The sequence below is a fragment of the Arachis duranensis genome, chromosome 10, assembly GCF_000817695.3.
Source record: "Arachis duranensis cultivar V14167 chromosome 10, aradu.V14167.gnm2.J7QH, whole genome shotgun sequence".
NCBI lineage: Eukaryota > Viridiplantae > Streptophyta > Magnoliopsida > Fabales > Fabaceae > Arachis > Arachis duranensis.
The window spans coordinates 83,037,704-83,053,810 of NC_029781.3; the positions used below are offsets into that span (position 1 = coordinate 83,037,704).

Below are 16,107 nucleotides of genomic sequence, written 5' to 3' on the forward strand. Positions count from 1 at the left end.
TTTAGTTTTTGTATTACTTATTTGACAATAATAAAAATATATTTTTTTAAAATTTACTTATTCTTAATCTGTTATTTTAATTTTTTTTAGAGAAAATTTCATTTTCCTTTCCTGAGAGATGTTAAAATGACACTTTCCTCCCCTCTATTTGTAAAATATATATTCTCCTCCCTTTTAATTTTTTAAAAAACCTCTTTTGATCCATTTAAATTTTTTTTGTATTAACTAATGTTAACTTTATCCATTTTTCAAGAAAAAATAAATTATTTTTTACAAAAATATCTTTAGCAAAAATTTTATTTTTTTGTCATTAAATTTTTCTTACCAAAATATTCTTTAATAAATTATTTTTTTATTGATTAAATTGTACCTTTACCAAAATATTTTTAAAAAATTTAATAATTAAATTATTTTTTTCGAAGATACCCTTCAACAATTTTTTAATTATTAAATTATGATTTTACCAATATTTTTCATTAACAAGTACTTTTATTTTACTATTAATTTTCGATATCAATATATATTATTTTAACATTAAATAAAAAAATTTTGCCACTATTAATATGTATAACAATTAATATATATTGATATCGAAATATAATTTTACCAAGATTTTTTTATTTAATGTTAAAATAAAATATATTGATATCGAAAAATTAATTGTAAAATATATATTGATAAAATCACAATTTAATAATTAAAAAATTATTGAAGGGTATCTTAAAACAAAATAATTTAATTATTAAATTTTTTTAAAATTATTTTGATAAAATAACAATTTAATCAATAAAAAATAATTTATTAAAGAGTATTTTGATAAGTAAAATTTAATCACAAAAAAATAAAATTTTTGTTAAAGGATATTTTTGTAAAAAATTATTTATTTTTTCTTGAAAAATAAATAAAGTTAACATTAGTTAATACAAAAAATTTTAAATAGATTAAAGAAAAAATTTTTTAAAAAATTCTAAGAAAACGGAATATATATTTTATAAATAGAAAAAAAAAATAATATCATTTTACTATCTCTCAAAGGAGAAAAGGACAGTAGAATTATTTTTTTATTTAATATCTTTCCATAGAATCTCTTAATATTTGTCAATAATATAGTTTCCTATGCATATATAACTTGATTAAGCCTACTCTAGTCTAATTATGCTATTCTATTCTCTAATTATTATATATGTTAGCTTACGAAAGAGACTACAAGATCAGAGGAAGATAGATTTTCGTGTCCTAATAAAGCAACAGATAAATCACGAAATATGTTCTTAGAGATTCGGCGGGGTCCATGATTAAAAATAATATTAAAAAATAAAAAAGAAAAAGTGAAAAATTATAGGAATGAAGCATGTGAACATACATTACAATTACATCTATTACATGTAGTATTTAGTTGGTTTTAGGTTTGAATTGGTTTTGTTTTGCGTAGTACGTGAGAAATGGATCAGTAACTGTTGATGAATGGTGAGTAACAGCCACGTCAACTTTATAGAATAATGATTTAAGTTGAATTGTTTGTCCTTTAATGCAAATGGTTGTACTATAGTTATGTAGGTTTACTATTATTATTATAGCAATAAATATGAACACACACGAATCTTTCCAAAGATTTGTGACCACTTGATGACAGTGACAGAGTACATGCACCAGCAAATAGGACAAACATGCCTTCCTATGCAAAAACCAAATAGAACCCATAAGTGCATTGCAAATTTAATCTAATGTCTTGGTGTTTTGTATAGATAATATACTTTTTGTAATGTTATCCAATTCCAAGTCCTGATACCTTTATGATACCTTTCGAAGACTAACAGATCAACAATTATTATAAATCTAAATTTTATTTAAGAATTTGTTGTTTATCGATAAATTACTACGTATACAAAATAAAATTTAAATCTCTGCCACTTAGTCAAGTTAGTTTTTAAGAACATTAATCTGAATTCTTCCAATAAAAAAAAATACTTTCGTTTGTTTAGTAGATTTAGTTTCACGTTTTAAGAAGGCAGATCTTTGTCTGCTACTTAATTATGTAACGAATTTTATGTTAGAAAGGTAACCTTATTCAAATGAAGATCGTTAATATCTAACTTTTAAAACATGAATTTTATATCAAGCATATGAAAGTTTGATCAACAGATAAGATAAAGAACCTGGGAATCCTTAAACTAATAGAGTACTTACACAATCTATATATATTATCAATTATTACAAAAACAAAATCTGGAAAAATGTTGATTAAGCCTAATTATAATTGGAGAAAAAGTAATAACAACTATCAACACAGTAAGGGCCATATATATACATATACATATACATATGCCTATCTAGCTAGAGTTTAAGAGATAAATCAAGGTGCTTATTATTCTTGGTCATTATATTGTCTTCTTGAGTAGTCCTAGTAACAAGATAAGCTGTGATTTCTTCATTATCTGCTGCAGAATTGAGCATGTTCTTGGCCACCTGGAATCTACCAACACTACTACTTCCAATGAGGGGAGGTGGTCTTCCAAAGCCATTTGATATATGATGATGATGATGAACAAAAGAAGGTTTGTGAATCAAGGAGTGAGCTTGAATTCCAAGTGGTTTGTTTGCACAAGCACCATAGAGAGGTAAAGATGCAATACTAGCATATCTATGATGATGATGAAGAAAAGGGATCATAAATGGAGAGGATCCTAATAACCTATTCTGACCTCTCTTTGCAATTGATCTCTCTCTCTTGTGAGCATTTTGGTGTCCTCCAAGAGCTTGTGAACTGTAGAATTTCCTCTGGCAGTAGTTGCAAGAGAACACTCTTTGATCAGAACCTGCACAACATGTGTTGTTGTTGTTGTTGTCTTCAATTGAAGTAGTTTTTGAGGAATTATCCATGTCCAAACACGTGATGAGGCTCAACTCTGTGCTGCACTCATCATCATCATGGACATTCAGATTCAGATCCAACAAAGTAGTATCTACTTGCTCTTGCTGATGCTCCTTTTGATCTTCTTGTGAACTCTGCCATGGTTTCTTGCTTGCAATTTTATCACACCGATGATGATGAGGTTGTTGTTGTTGTGTATCCATTGTTGGAATAGGTTAAGAAATGTAAACTTAGTTGATTCTCAAACACCTTTAAATGGATAACACACACACTCACTTTATTCCTTTCATATTATTTAATGAAAAATACTATAAATGAGTAATTCTAAAGTTGAGTAGTGGAAAGGGTAACAAGAAGTAACATAGTATAGTTTTGTTTGTAGGAAGAGAATTGATGGGAGATGGTGGTTTACACACACAACTTTTGACTTTGATAAAGAAAGTCCAGTACTCAACCATGTGGCTATGGCTGTATAGATGGAGACTCGTGCAATTGTATATTTGTATTTGTACTTTCATACATATTGGTCCCACATCAATTAAGTTTATGTGTTTTGGCTTCATTCGCCTGCATCAACTAAGGACCACAAGAACAACAAGAAGCTATGATGCACATCATGCGCATGCACCTTCATTGATCATCACTATCATCGTATAATAATATGAATATAATAAGGAAACAAATTATACCCAAACATTGTAATGTCATTACCGTAGAGCACCTTGTCCCCAGCTGTTGTTACATCGCTCAATAGGTGCGGTTTTTTTCTCACTTTCTGTTTAAGTGGCAAATTGCCCAATAAAATGATGAAGTGAAACACTAACCTAATCATTGCTATCGATCAAGATCTGAATCCAGTAATATATGTCAGTTTGATTATTAAAAATATGAAAGTATATAAAAATACATAAAATATATATTTTTAGTATATCTTTTTAAAGTTACGACATTGAGACACATCTAATGAGACACGAATTTTATTACTTTTATCCCATATTATGTTTTAAAATTCCAGCCATATCTTTGACCTAAACATAATCTCCTCACCCCCTTCTCCTTCTCTCTTTTTTTCCCACCTTCTTTCTCATTCCCATCGTTACTTCCTGCGGCCGTAATTGTATATTTGTATATTCTTGTGTCTATGTTTTTGGGATTTTTATTTTAATAAATTAAATAAATATTTTATTTATTAAAATAAATAATTTTAAAATTTATTATAAAAATATGTCATTTATTTTTATTTTATTTATACTATAAATGAGATTATTTTTAATATATTTCATTTATACTGCAAATAAGATATGTATTGTAAACGAGATATATGTATTTATAAATATAAAAATATATTTTTTAAAAAATAATAAAAAATATTAATAATTTAAATTAGACCAAACTCTTAAAATTAGAACATTTCAAATAATAGCGAAGATGGACAGTTTTATAATAAAAAAGATGAACGATTTTAAAAATAGAACACTATTAACACGTTTAGTTCTCCCAACAATTGAAATAAGTGAATGCACATAAATAGTACAGTTAAATTGTCCATTATTAATACAGTTATCTCTTTTCTAACTTCCCACTATTAATACCATTGCTTCTTTCACTACTTTCATCCATCCATTATTATATACTTTTAAATTTTGTATGTACCTTTTTGAATATTAATATATATAATTTAAAATATATATAATTTTGTATGTACTCTCATACAATAAATGAAATTTGAATATATAATTTAGATTTAAAAATTAATACTCAAGAGAGTAGATAAAAAATTTAAAAGTATATAATAATGGTCAGTGAAAGAAGCAATAATGTTAATAGTTAGAATTAATCTTAGCATACAAGCAACTAGCATTTACAAGTCTTACAAGTGCGGAACTTACTAAAATCCTAAACGCGCTCCAATTCATACGTACAAGTCACGCGCTATATAACAGACTTTAGTTTCAATCAAAATCAATTAATGCGCGAATATCTCTCTTCCAATCTTCAAAAGATTTCCTTACCTTCTTCGAATCTATTGCCAAGTTTCTTCGTTCTCCTTCTCGCGTTCTTCCCTGGTCTTTTGGATCCTTCTTTCTTCTGCGTTTATCACTTCTTTGGTCTTCGTCATTCGCCTGAGTTTTGCAAACTGTAATGCTAGCTTCATTTTATTTTGATTTTCTGGTTTCTGAAATCAAATTTTGAAGTCTTTTATTTTGAAGATAATGGATGATTCAACCTCAGATTGTTAGCGCAATCACGGCAAAGTGGATTCAATCTCAGATTGTCAGCTCAATCACAGCGAAGTAGATTTTGAATTTGAATCGAATGAAGTTCCTGAGGTTTGATTTAGTTTCAGTTAATTTTGATTGTCTAGCTGAATAATTCGTGAAGCTAGATTGTGAAATTAATGCGTGAACATGATCTGTAGATTGAATCTAATGTATTAATTTTGATTAATTATCTGCAATTTATAGCAGACGCTCGGGTGTAGATCAGAACTTTTTGGGTGTATTTTTATGGAGGTTAGGTGTATTTACAGTTTATGGTTTTTCTTGTTATTTTTAATTGACTTGTTGTCGTTCGGGTGTATATCAGGAGTCCTTGGGTGTATGTTACTTTGATTGTTATTTTTTTTATGAGGTGCAGAAATTCTATAGTATTTTCTTGTTTTTAACATGTTGTATTTTGCAGTTTCTCTCTGTTGTTGATGAGCAACTTGTTCCCAAGGTAGGAATGACTTTTAAAAACCTTGAAGATGTTGCAAAATTTTACAAGGACTATGCCAAGGTTGCAGGTTTATTATATCCAGTTAAACCTCTTTCATGCTGTATCAGTGGTGCATCCAAATTCTAGCCAATATCAAGGACGTGTTATGAATTATCAGTTCAGGGAACTAGCAGCAGTGGATAGTTTTTTGGGTGTATAGTTATAGAATATGGGTGTAAACCATAGTTTTCTTGAGTGTATTTTTAAATTTTCTTGTGTTTGACATTTTACATATATATATATATATATGTATTTTAGAATCTGCTGTTTATGTTATAAATTATTATTTGTTTTTTTTATTTTGGTATAGGATTTAGGGTTTAGGGTTTAGGGTTTAAGGGTTTAGGGGCTTAGGGTTTAGGGATAAAGCATTAGGGGATAGAGTCTGGTGTATATTTAACTTTTCTTGGGTGTAAAATGAGATTTTATGGGTCTAAAAATCAATGATTTGGGTGTATAATAGGTTGGGTGATTTAGGGTTTAGGGTTTAGGGTTTAGGGTTTAGGATTTAGGTTTTTAAGGTCTATGGTTTAGTGTTTAGGGTTTAGGGTTTAGGTTTAGGGTTTAGGATTTAGGTTTTTACAGTTTAGGGTTTAAGGTTTAGGGTTTAGGGTTTAGGTTTTAGGTTTTTAATGTTTAGTGTTTAGGGTTTAAGGTTTAGGGTTTATGGTTTAGGGTTTAGATTTTAGGGTTTAGGGTTTAGGTTTTTAGGGTTAGGATTTAGTGTTTAGGGTTTAGGGTTTAGGTTTTTAGGGTTTAGGGTTTAGTGTTTAGGGTTTAGTGTTTAGGGTTTAGGGTTTAGGGTTTATGTTTTAGGTTTTTAAGGTTTAGTGTTTAGGGTTTATGGTTTAGGGTTTTTAGGGATAAATCATCAGGGAGAATAGATGTTTGGGTGTATAATCAACATTCTTTGGGTGTAAAATGTTAGGTTATGGGTGTATATTTGGTTTGATGTTTTCCTTCATATTATAGTACCTGTAAATCAGACATTTTCAATACACCAGAGAGAGTTTAATTATGGAAAAATTTTTACTTATAATTGGATCAAATATATTTACAGCATGTGTTCAATTTCTCACAAGTGTATATAACAGTTACATTAATTAGTGTCAATATCATTAGAATCTATCTAACAAAATGGACTCAATAACAATGAGGATGGTCTGGACAGTCTTATTGCATGACTTTCGCTAATGGCTTCAGCTTTGTCTTGATTCATTTCATGGAATAGAAGACATATATTTGTTCTTACATTTTTTACAACTTGTTTTTTTGCCTTCCATTTTTACTACAATGAAAAATACACCCATAGATATCAGTCAGATACACTCATAGATCAACCAGATACACACAAACCGATTTCATAAGTATTTGATGAGATCAGTTCAAAATGATGTTCAATTGACTCAAACATCGATAAATATACAAGCTCAAGCAATATTACAATGTCAAGCAATATACAGCCAAGGACAAGCAGTATTAGAACATTTGCAACAGTTGACTATATTAAATTATATGAGTTCAGAAATATACACCCAACAAATTACGCCATATACACCCAATAATCAACCATATACACCCAACACATTACGCCATATACACCCAATAAATTACGCAATATACACACAAAAATCAATTAGGAGAAGAACTAGAACAAGAAGAATTGTAAAAGCTAGAACAAGATGAACGATAAAAACTTAGATCAGGCACATACACCCAAACCAATTTCATAAGTATTTAATTAGATCAGTTCAAAATTATGTTGAATTCATCGAAACATGGATAAATATACAAGCTCAAGCAATATTACAATGTCAAGCAATATACACCCAAGGACAAGCAATATTAGGACAGTTACAACATTTGATTATATTACATGATATGGGTTCAGGAATATACACCCAACAAATTACGCCATATACACCCAACAATCAACCATATACACCCAACACATTACGCCATATACACCCAACAATTAACTATATACACCCATACAAATTACTCCATATACACCCAACAAATTAAGCAATATACAGCGAAAAATCAGTTACGAGAAGAACTAGAACAAGAAGAACAGTAAAACCTAGAACTACTTTGAAGAACAGTAAAACCTAGAGGAACTTACAAGAAGAGTAAAACCTAGAATAAGAAGAGCAGTAAAAACAGTGATATGAGATTTAGAACAAGAAGATCAGTAAAACCTAGAAGAACATAGAAGAACAGTAAAACTTAGTTCTTCGATTTCGAAATCAGAAACAGAAATGTGAAAAATGTACAAGATGAGTAAAATAATAACGTACCTTGAATAATATTTCTTCGTTTTTCTGGAGATTGTTGATGGAGAGTTCTATCGTTATTATTAAAGAATAAAGATGGAGAATATAGTTAGGGAAAAAAAAGTTGAGAGTTAATCCCTAGTATTTCTTAACTAAGGAGCGAATAAATAAAACCCTTTTCTAGTTAAGATTTATTTACTACTATTATTAATGTTCGTAATAATTTTACATAATAATCTATTTATGGTCAACTTATCAAAACAAAATATATGTCAAAATTCAATATTTATAATAAAATTTATTAGATTAACTTAATAACAATTTTATCATTAATAAGGATAAATATTTTATCCAACCTTCACATTTTCTCCATGAAACATGGCGCATCTTAATCATTCTTAAACCTCAACTAGGCCCTTACCATTAAAAAAATGGACAGATCAAACTCCTATTATCAGATGGCAAATGATTGTCTACTGATGTGTCAAATAACAGTACTAAGTGTCGAATCTAACTCCTCTCTAATTAATAAGATTTTTAACCTTTTCACATTCACTCATTTACTATCCTCTTCACTCTTCTTCTTTTCACTCCTACACGCACTCACACTGTCATACACACACAACTCAAAGGAGAACACCACCATCATTAACGTTTAACAACAACAAATACATAAATGAGTGATAGAACCTTAAAAGAACAGAAAATGCAGAACCTCTATTGTTGTTATTGTTGTCATCATTGTTATTGTTGTTGTCATTGTTATTATTGTTCTTCTGCCTAGTTTCAACAACAGAAGAATCTTGCATGAACCCTTGTACCATTGGAAGCACACCCACCCACTGAGCCACCAAAGGCACCACGGCTCTTAGTTTCTCTACCTCGGCACTGTCGTCAATTTGCGTTGGACCAAAGCAGGTGGTAGCAACGGCGGCGGAGATGTGAGAGATAATAGAGGTTTAGTGAGTCAGAAATTGGAGTCACCAGAGCTCTGACCACTCGTGCCACTAGTATAGCAGATTTCAGCACTGCTGGTGGTGACAATAGCACAAGAAGAGACAGAGAATGACGAGGAAGAGGAAATAGAGGTATTTTACTTGCTGATAAGTGAAGTTGGACTAGGGATTGCTGAGGTCTGGTTTAGTGAGATTGCGAGAGAGACAGGGGTAAGCTATTGAAGGAAGATGAAAGAGGGCGACAAGGAGAAGAAGAGGTGGAAAAGGGAACCACAGTAGTGGTGGTGGCTACCAGTGTTGAAACTGAGGGAGAATATGGTGGTTCTGGAGACGGTGCAATGGAGGAAGAAAAAGAGAAGATGAAGAGGAAGAAATAGGGGGGAAAAGAGGAAAAGAGAAAAAGAGGAGAGCTTTTTTTCAGAGAGAGAGTTTTTGTCCCTATAACTATTTGGAGCTGATACATCATGAAGGTTCTTAATGGCCTAGAGAAGGGGGGTTGAATCTTCTTTTAAGTTGATTGATTAATCCTTAAAACCAAGAAATGATACTTTGCTTCTGTTTGTCTGCGTGATGGATTATGTAGGAGACAATTTAGTTTTGCCTCATAAATCGTAGAGAGACAAAAATAGTGTAGAGAAGAAGAAGATGACACCAACATATCATGGTTCAGTTGCTTTGTGCAATGCAACCTACATCTAGTCTCCACCACAACGTTAGTGGAATTTTCACTATACTTTCAAGTGTTATAGATACCAATTCCCTCAACACAATCCTATCTGGGACAAACCAAACTTCAACATAAGCTTGATATGGCTATGCAACATCCTAAGCTCTCAATACACTAAGTGCTTACCCAACTTAACAAGGGATACATCAGATATAAGATGCAAAACAGAAATACAAACAAATAGAAATCTGAAATCAATTTTTGCTTTTCTCTTCAAGTTCTTCTCTTTGTCTTTTTTCTCTATTTGGCTTTTTCAAATGCGTCACCTTTATGACTTTTCCACCCAAGAGAAAATAGAGAAAGATAAACATTGAAACAAAAATATAAACAGTAAACCATGAAGGAGATGATGATTCACAGCCTTGAATCCTATAAGCAGAACCAACTTCAGTACTCTCTGAGGAAGCTCTCCATCTTGGTGGAATATTCTTTTGATGTAGAAACACTATCCAAAACATTGAAATCTCACATGGAAGCTCTCTATAAAACTCATATTCTGGTTCTCTCTCCTTGCTTGCAATCTGAAGTGATTTTCCTATTTGCATGAGATCTGTTCTTCAGCTAGAGTTTTCTTCACAAGTCAGCTTCTTAAATCTAGAGCTAGCTGAGGTCTTTCTTCTTCCTTTTTCTATTAGCCCCAAAAATAAAAAATTTGAAATCAGAGACAAGTAATATAATTTTCTTGAAAACAGATCCTCATTGAACTTGATAAATATAAACCCTCAATCTTGTGCTTTGGCTCCAAGAAACAATTTTACCCATTGATTTACAACAGAGGAAAGTTGCCTCCATTTTTCTCCATATTTCCCAAAATGGAAGTGAAGAAAGAACATATCATCAAATGATTTTCTTGCATATAAATAGAAACAAATTACCTTTTTCTTCTGATTGTATTTTGATTAGACGTTTGCTTTTCTTTCTTTTGATTTGGTCCCTAATGAGAGGTAAGGCCACTTTTTCTTCTTAGAAGTATGGTGATAGAATGAGAAAGTGAGTTCCTCTTTCTTCTCTGGGTATTACCTTAAGCAACATAGCATTCCATCTTAGGGTTTGCTTTCCATTCTCTTTGATTCTTCACATGGGTGAAAGAGAAGAGAGGAGAGAGCATAGATTCCTTGGTTCTTTTATGGTTCATATGGAATTTGAGTTTCATTACATAGTTAGCCACCAATATAAGTGAGTGGGCTTGGATCACCAATTGGGCTTATGAAGGTAGTATCAATTATATTCAGCCACTTATTCCTTGAAGCATATTAGTGTATGTGGACCTGAGAGTATGATTTGTATTTGGGGCAAACTTGATTTTTTCTTTCTTTCTTGTTTTGGTCAGATTGCTTGCTTTTCTTTATATTGTGCTGGTTGTTCTCTTTATTTGGACTTCATATTAAAGAGTGACTTGGGCCTATAACCATTCATACACACATCACAAATACAATTGGGCTTTCAACCTAAACACCAAATATTTGTCATCATCAATATTATTAATTTTTCAAACTCAACAATCTTCCCCTTGATAACAAAGGCACCATAGAACTAACCAAGAAAGGTGAATGCTATGGTGCCTATCACTTTGTACCTAAGTTAGTAAAAAAAAAGTAAATAAATAATATTTAATAAATTTTTCAGATTTATTTATCATTTTAAACATTTTATTTTTTACTTTAAAAGGGAAGTTAGGCAATTTAGGCACCATAACAAAGGCACCATAGAACTTACCTTAAAGGAATTGAAATAGAGGTTCAGAGACGTCCCTTTGATGATACCACATTAACATGATATGCACCCTCTCTCTTTCATAAGGATTGCTCCCCCTTAATGTATGGTTATTGCTTAACCTGAGGACACAGACAATAATATCAACAAAAAAAATATAATGTATATACATGCTTTTCTATAATTCCATAGTTGCATAAAAGCATAATAATCCATACAAGTAAATATTGCAAACTATTAAAAATTATCTTGTATGACAGTATGGTAAGCAATAATTCAGCAGCACAAGTATAAGCACAACATAATTGAAAGCACATAATTGTTCATGAATTTCAAATGACTTAAAGTCAAACAAGTTTTCTTTTGATTCAGAAAACAAAAGTAACCACATGTGTAATAAGATTCAAGCATGGTCCATGTCCTTTTCTATACTTCAAAATTCAGATCACTCATTTCTTATCCAACAAATGTCTCTTTGACTTGCGAAACAAAACTCTCAAAGAAGACATTAGCACAATTAAAATAGAAGTTGCAGTTTTTCAAAAAATTGAAATGATGATAATGAGAAATGTAAAAAAACATGCATAATGCATGAATAGGTTTGCAATTGCAGCAGGTTAAAAGTGTTCTTGAAAAGACAAAGGTTTGGAAAAGAAAGTTTTTTGTAAGAAATAAATTTAAGTGCTATAAAGACAAAGGTTTGAAAAATATTTTCCATTTTATGACAAAACCAGTGAGTACCACTTGAAATAATTCAGAACTAGAGACCAGATGCAATGTTCTAAGATGAATAACTCAAAATGTCTCTTTCTCTGTCCAAAAATGTCTCTTTCCGACCTGAGAGACAAACCTCAAACAGCACATTAGCAAAGTTAAAACAAAGAATCATAACCTAAAATGCCTAAACTTGTCCTTAATTTACAAAACCTGTCTTCAGCCAGAGATTTAGTGAATATATCAGCCAATTGTTCCTCTGATTTAACAAATTAAATGCTTATATTTCCTTTTTGAACATGTTCCCTAATTGAGTGAAATCTCACTTCACTGTGTTTTGTTCTAGAGTGTAAAACATGATTTTTAGAAATATTAATAGCACTCATGTTATCACAAAACAAGAAAATATTATCAGTATTCAATTTATAATCAGCTAATTGTGTTTTCAACCACAACAATTAGGAACAGCAAGAAGATGCAGCAATGTATTCGGCTTCTGTAGTGGAGAGAGCCACTGTGGACTGCTTTTTACTTGACCATACATTTAATGAACTACCCAGAAAATAGCATACCAGAAGTACTTCTCCTATCCATTCTATCACCTGCAAATCTGTATCACAGTACCCAACTACAGAAAATTTATCAGACTTAGGATACCATAAATCATAGTTAGATGTTCCATGTATATATCTAATGATTCTTTTTACTGCAGAAAGATTTGATTCTTTAGATTGTAATTGGAATCGAGAACAAACTCTAATACTTTGCACAATATCAGGTTTAAATGATGTAAGATACATGAGAGAACTTATCATGTCTCTATATCTGGTCTCATCAATATCTTTCTCAGTTTCACCCTTTTCTAACTTTGAGTCAGGGTGCATGGGAGTGCCAATGGGTTTGGCATTTTCTATACCAAACTTCTTAACTAGTTTCTTGGCATACTTTTCTTGGTGAATACAAGTTTCATTTAGAGTTTGTTTAATTTGAAGCCTAAGAAAAAAGTTAAGTTCACCCATCATACTCATGTCAAATTCACTTGTCATGAGTTTACCAAAATCAGAACAAAGTGATTCATTGGCTGAGCCAAAGATTATGTCATAAACATAAATTTGAACTAGAATAAACAAATTATTAGAATTCTTAATGAATAGTGTAACATCCCAATTACCCTAAGCCTTACCTCTAGCCGTAAGGCAAAGATTAATCAGATGTTACGACAGTTCTAAGGCATATACATATTTATATATAGAAGGAAAATAATATATTCTAGAAGCCCGATGAAGGATTAAGCTCAAAGACAGAATTACAAAAGCGCAAAACGTTCACACGAAGCTAACGCATTAGATACCAGGTATAGATGCAAGAGAAAAGAACTTATATAGATATAAGAATATAATAATCATAAGGAACTAGCCATAGCTTGTGAAGTTTAAGCCGACTAATTTTAAATAGACATACAGAATTTTGGAGTTCAAAATAGCTTATACAACTATTCTCTCAAAATAAGCCTCTAAGGTCATGAAGGTAAATATACAAAGAGATGTGAGAGTAACTACAACAAAGTATGACAAAAATGAATAAAGAATGAACCATACTCCGCTCTGTCACCATATCCACAATTTCACTAAGGTGAATTAAGATCTGCATCTAAAAAACAACAATAAAGTATGGAATGAGAACCGGAGGTTCTCAGTATGGTAATAGTACCCAATAATGTAAGATGTAAGTCTCTGGGACCCCGAAGGCAATCCTAGAACTTCACATCAAACTGATATTCAAGCTTAGAACAAAATATAATTAACGTAAACCTTAAACAATAAATAGGGTTTTCTAAACTCAAAGGATTCTAACTAATACTAATAACACCGCTGTATCCCACAGCCTTCGCCAACCTAACATCCATGCGATCCCATCGCCATCTCCTACCTAACCTCCTTAGCACCAGACAATCACAAGATAAATTCAAGCAAGTAAAACATAGATACTATTCATTTACAGCAAGTAATTCAAGAAGTAAGTAGGCATGTTATACAATTAAGCAAGCTCAAGTAAACAAAGCAAGCAAGCATATAGAAAACGCATATGATAAATGTCTGTCCTATTGGCTGTGATATTACATGTCGGTTATTGTGCCAAATCCGACAGCAAATCTGGTCGACAACTCTCGAATTAGTCTCTCTATTGCGCATAAGGAAGAATAATTCCGAGGGATAAGTGCCCTACCACCTTCTCCTTTCAGAGGGAAACATTTCGAGGGAGTGTGCCCTACCACCTTTCTCTGGTTGCCGCATGATTTTGTGGGTTAGTGCCCTACCACCTTGCAATAAGAGAGAAATCACATTTTCAGAAAGAATAATTTCGAGGGATGAGTGCCCTACCACCTTCTCCTTTCAGAGGGAAACATTCTGAGGGAGAGTGCCCTACCATCTTCCTCTTGAGCAACACATATGAGTGAGAAGCCCAGCTTCACGCCTCACATCTGAACGTAGGCAAAAAACTGCCACAGCCCCTATGATGGATAACAATACATATCATAATCTCTTATTCAATCTCAGAGGCCAGTGCTCACAGCACCCTTTCACTCATACTCATTCCATTAACCAAAATCATTCATTTCTGAGTTCTCAACTCATCACAACCATCTCCAATATAAAAAATATTCTATTCCAAACTCATTGGTTCATCAGTTCCTTAATTTGTTGCCTGCAATCACCAAGTTCACAACTCTTCCTTCTCTCTCAACCAAACTCATTCTCAGTACACAAGAAACCTAAACCTCCGTTTGCTAACTTTTTAGAGAATTACCAAATCAAACTTTCCTAGGACATTTCCCATGTTCTAATACTCGAAGATAAGCCCAAGAGTCTTAAAATGCTGTCACAGAAGCTTACAAGTTTGTTGGTAAGGTAAAATAGTTAAAAACAAGATTTAAATTTGAGAAACAGGGCGTGTGTGTATACACAGGGGTGTGCGTGCACACGCCCAAAAGAGTTTTAAAACGTGTGCGTACGCATAGGGGTGTCTGTACGCACAAGTACCAAATTTTGCAATGTTGTTCGCTCGCACAAGGTGTCCGAGCGCCCCTAACATACTGACCTTCCCAACGTATGCTTGCGCACAGGGCTGTGTGTATGCACAGGGCTGTGCGTACGCATAGATTTTAAATCCTCATTGGATATGCATGCGCACCAGCTCTGCAAGCACTCAAAACAGGAAGCCTTCCCTTGCGTGTACGTACGCACAGGTCTGTGCGTGCGCACATGATTAAAATTTTGTAGGGTTGTGCATGCGCACATATCAGAAATCACAAAATTCTACAACTTTGCAAAGTTTCAGATTTTGACACCATACTTTGAATGATCATAACTTCCTCTAAAAAAAAATCCAAATTTTACAAACTTTATATCAATTCAAAGCTCTCAAAGCCATCTTTAATTTAAAATAAGTTTCATGCAATTTCTAGCTTTAAGGCTCAAGTTATGATCCGTCAAAATTTACCTAAAATACATTTTTACCCCAAAACCTCATAACCTTAAATTTACCAAATCTCACAATTCAAAACCAAACTAATCATAACCCAAACAATACCAAAACAACATCAAAGTCCATACTATTTCCTCCCAATTCAACCATCCATAATATTCCAATTACCTCATTCAACACCATCAAAACCCTTAGTCATCAACATCAAAACCATCATAATCATTTATAATCATCACCAATCAACAACAACATCAACTATTACAATTTCTCATATTAATCTCATAAAACTCACATCTTCAAACAATAGTCATCAAAATTAACACTCATATTTCCAATATCAACATTCACACTCACCCGCATCAATCAACATCATAATACATCATTAACACCAATACTTCTCAACAATCACCATTACCCACAAGAATCAATTATTCATCACTAATCATCAACCATATCAACAACCCTTATCAACAATAATAATCCACAACATTTATCATCCACTTTTTCAACACCAACAACCATCAACATATAATATTACTCCTCAACCATATCCACTCCATACACTATTATACCAATCACTAAATCACAATTCACTTTCAATTACCA

The 16,107-nt window shown here is 32.0% G+C and overlaps 1 protein-coding gene across 1 annotated transcript; it reads right to left on the reverse strand.

Moving 5' to 3' along the window:
• Nucleotides 1-2,236: 2,236 nt before the first annotated feature.
• On the reverse strand, nucleotides 2,237-3,248 carry LOC107470508 (zinc finger protein 1). Its single transcript, XM_016089910.3, has one exon. The coding sequence runs from the start codon at nucleotides 3,073-3,075 to the stop codon at nucleotides 2,335-2,337; it is 741 nt and encodes a 246-aa protein (XP_015945396.1). The 5' UTR covers nucleotides 3,076-3,248; the 3' UTR covers nucleotides 2,237-2,334.
• Nucleotides 3,249-16,107: the final 12,859 nt, after the last annotated feature.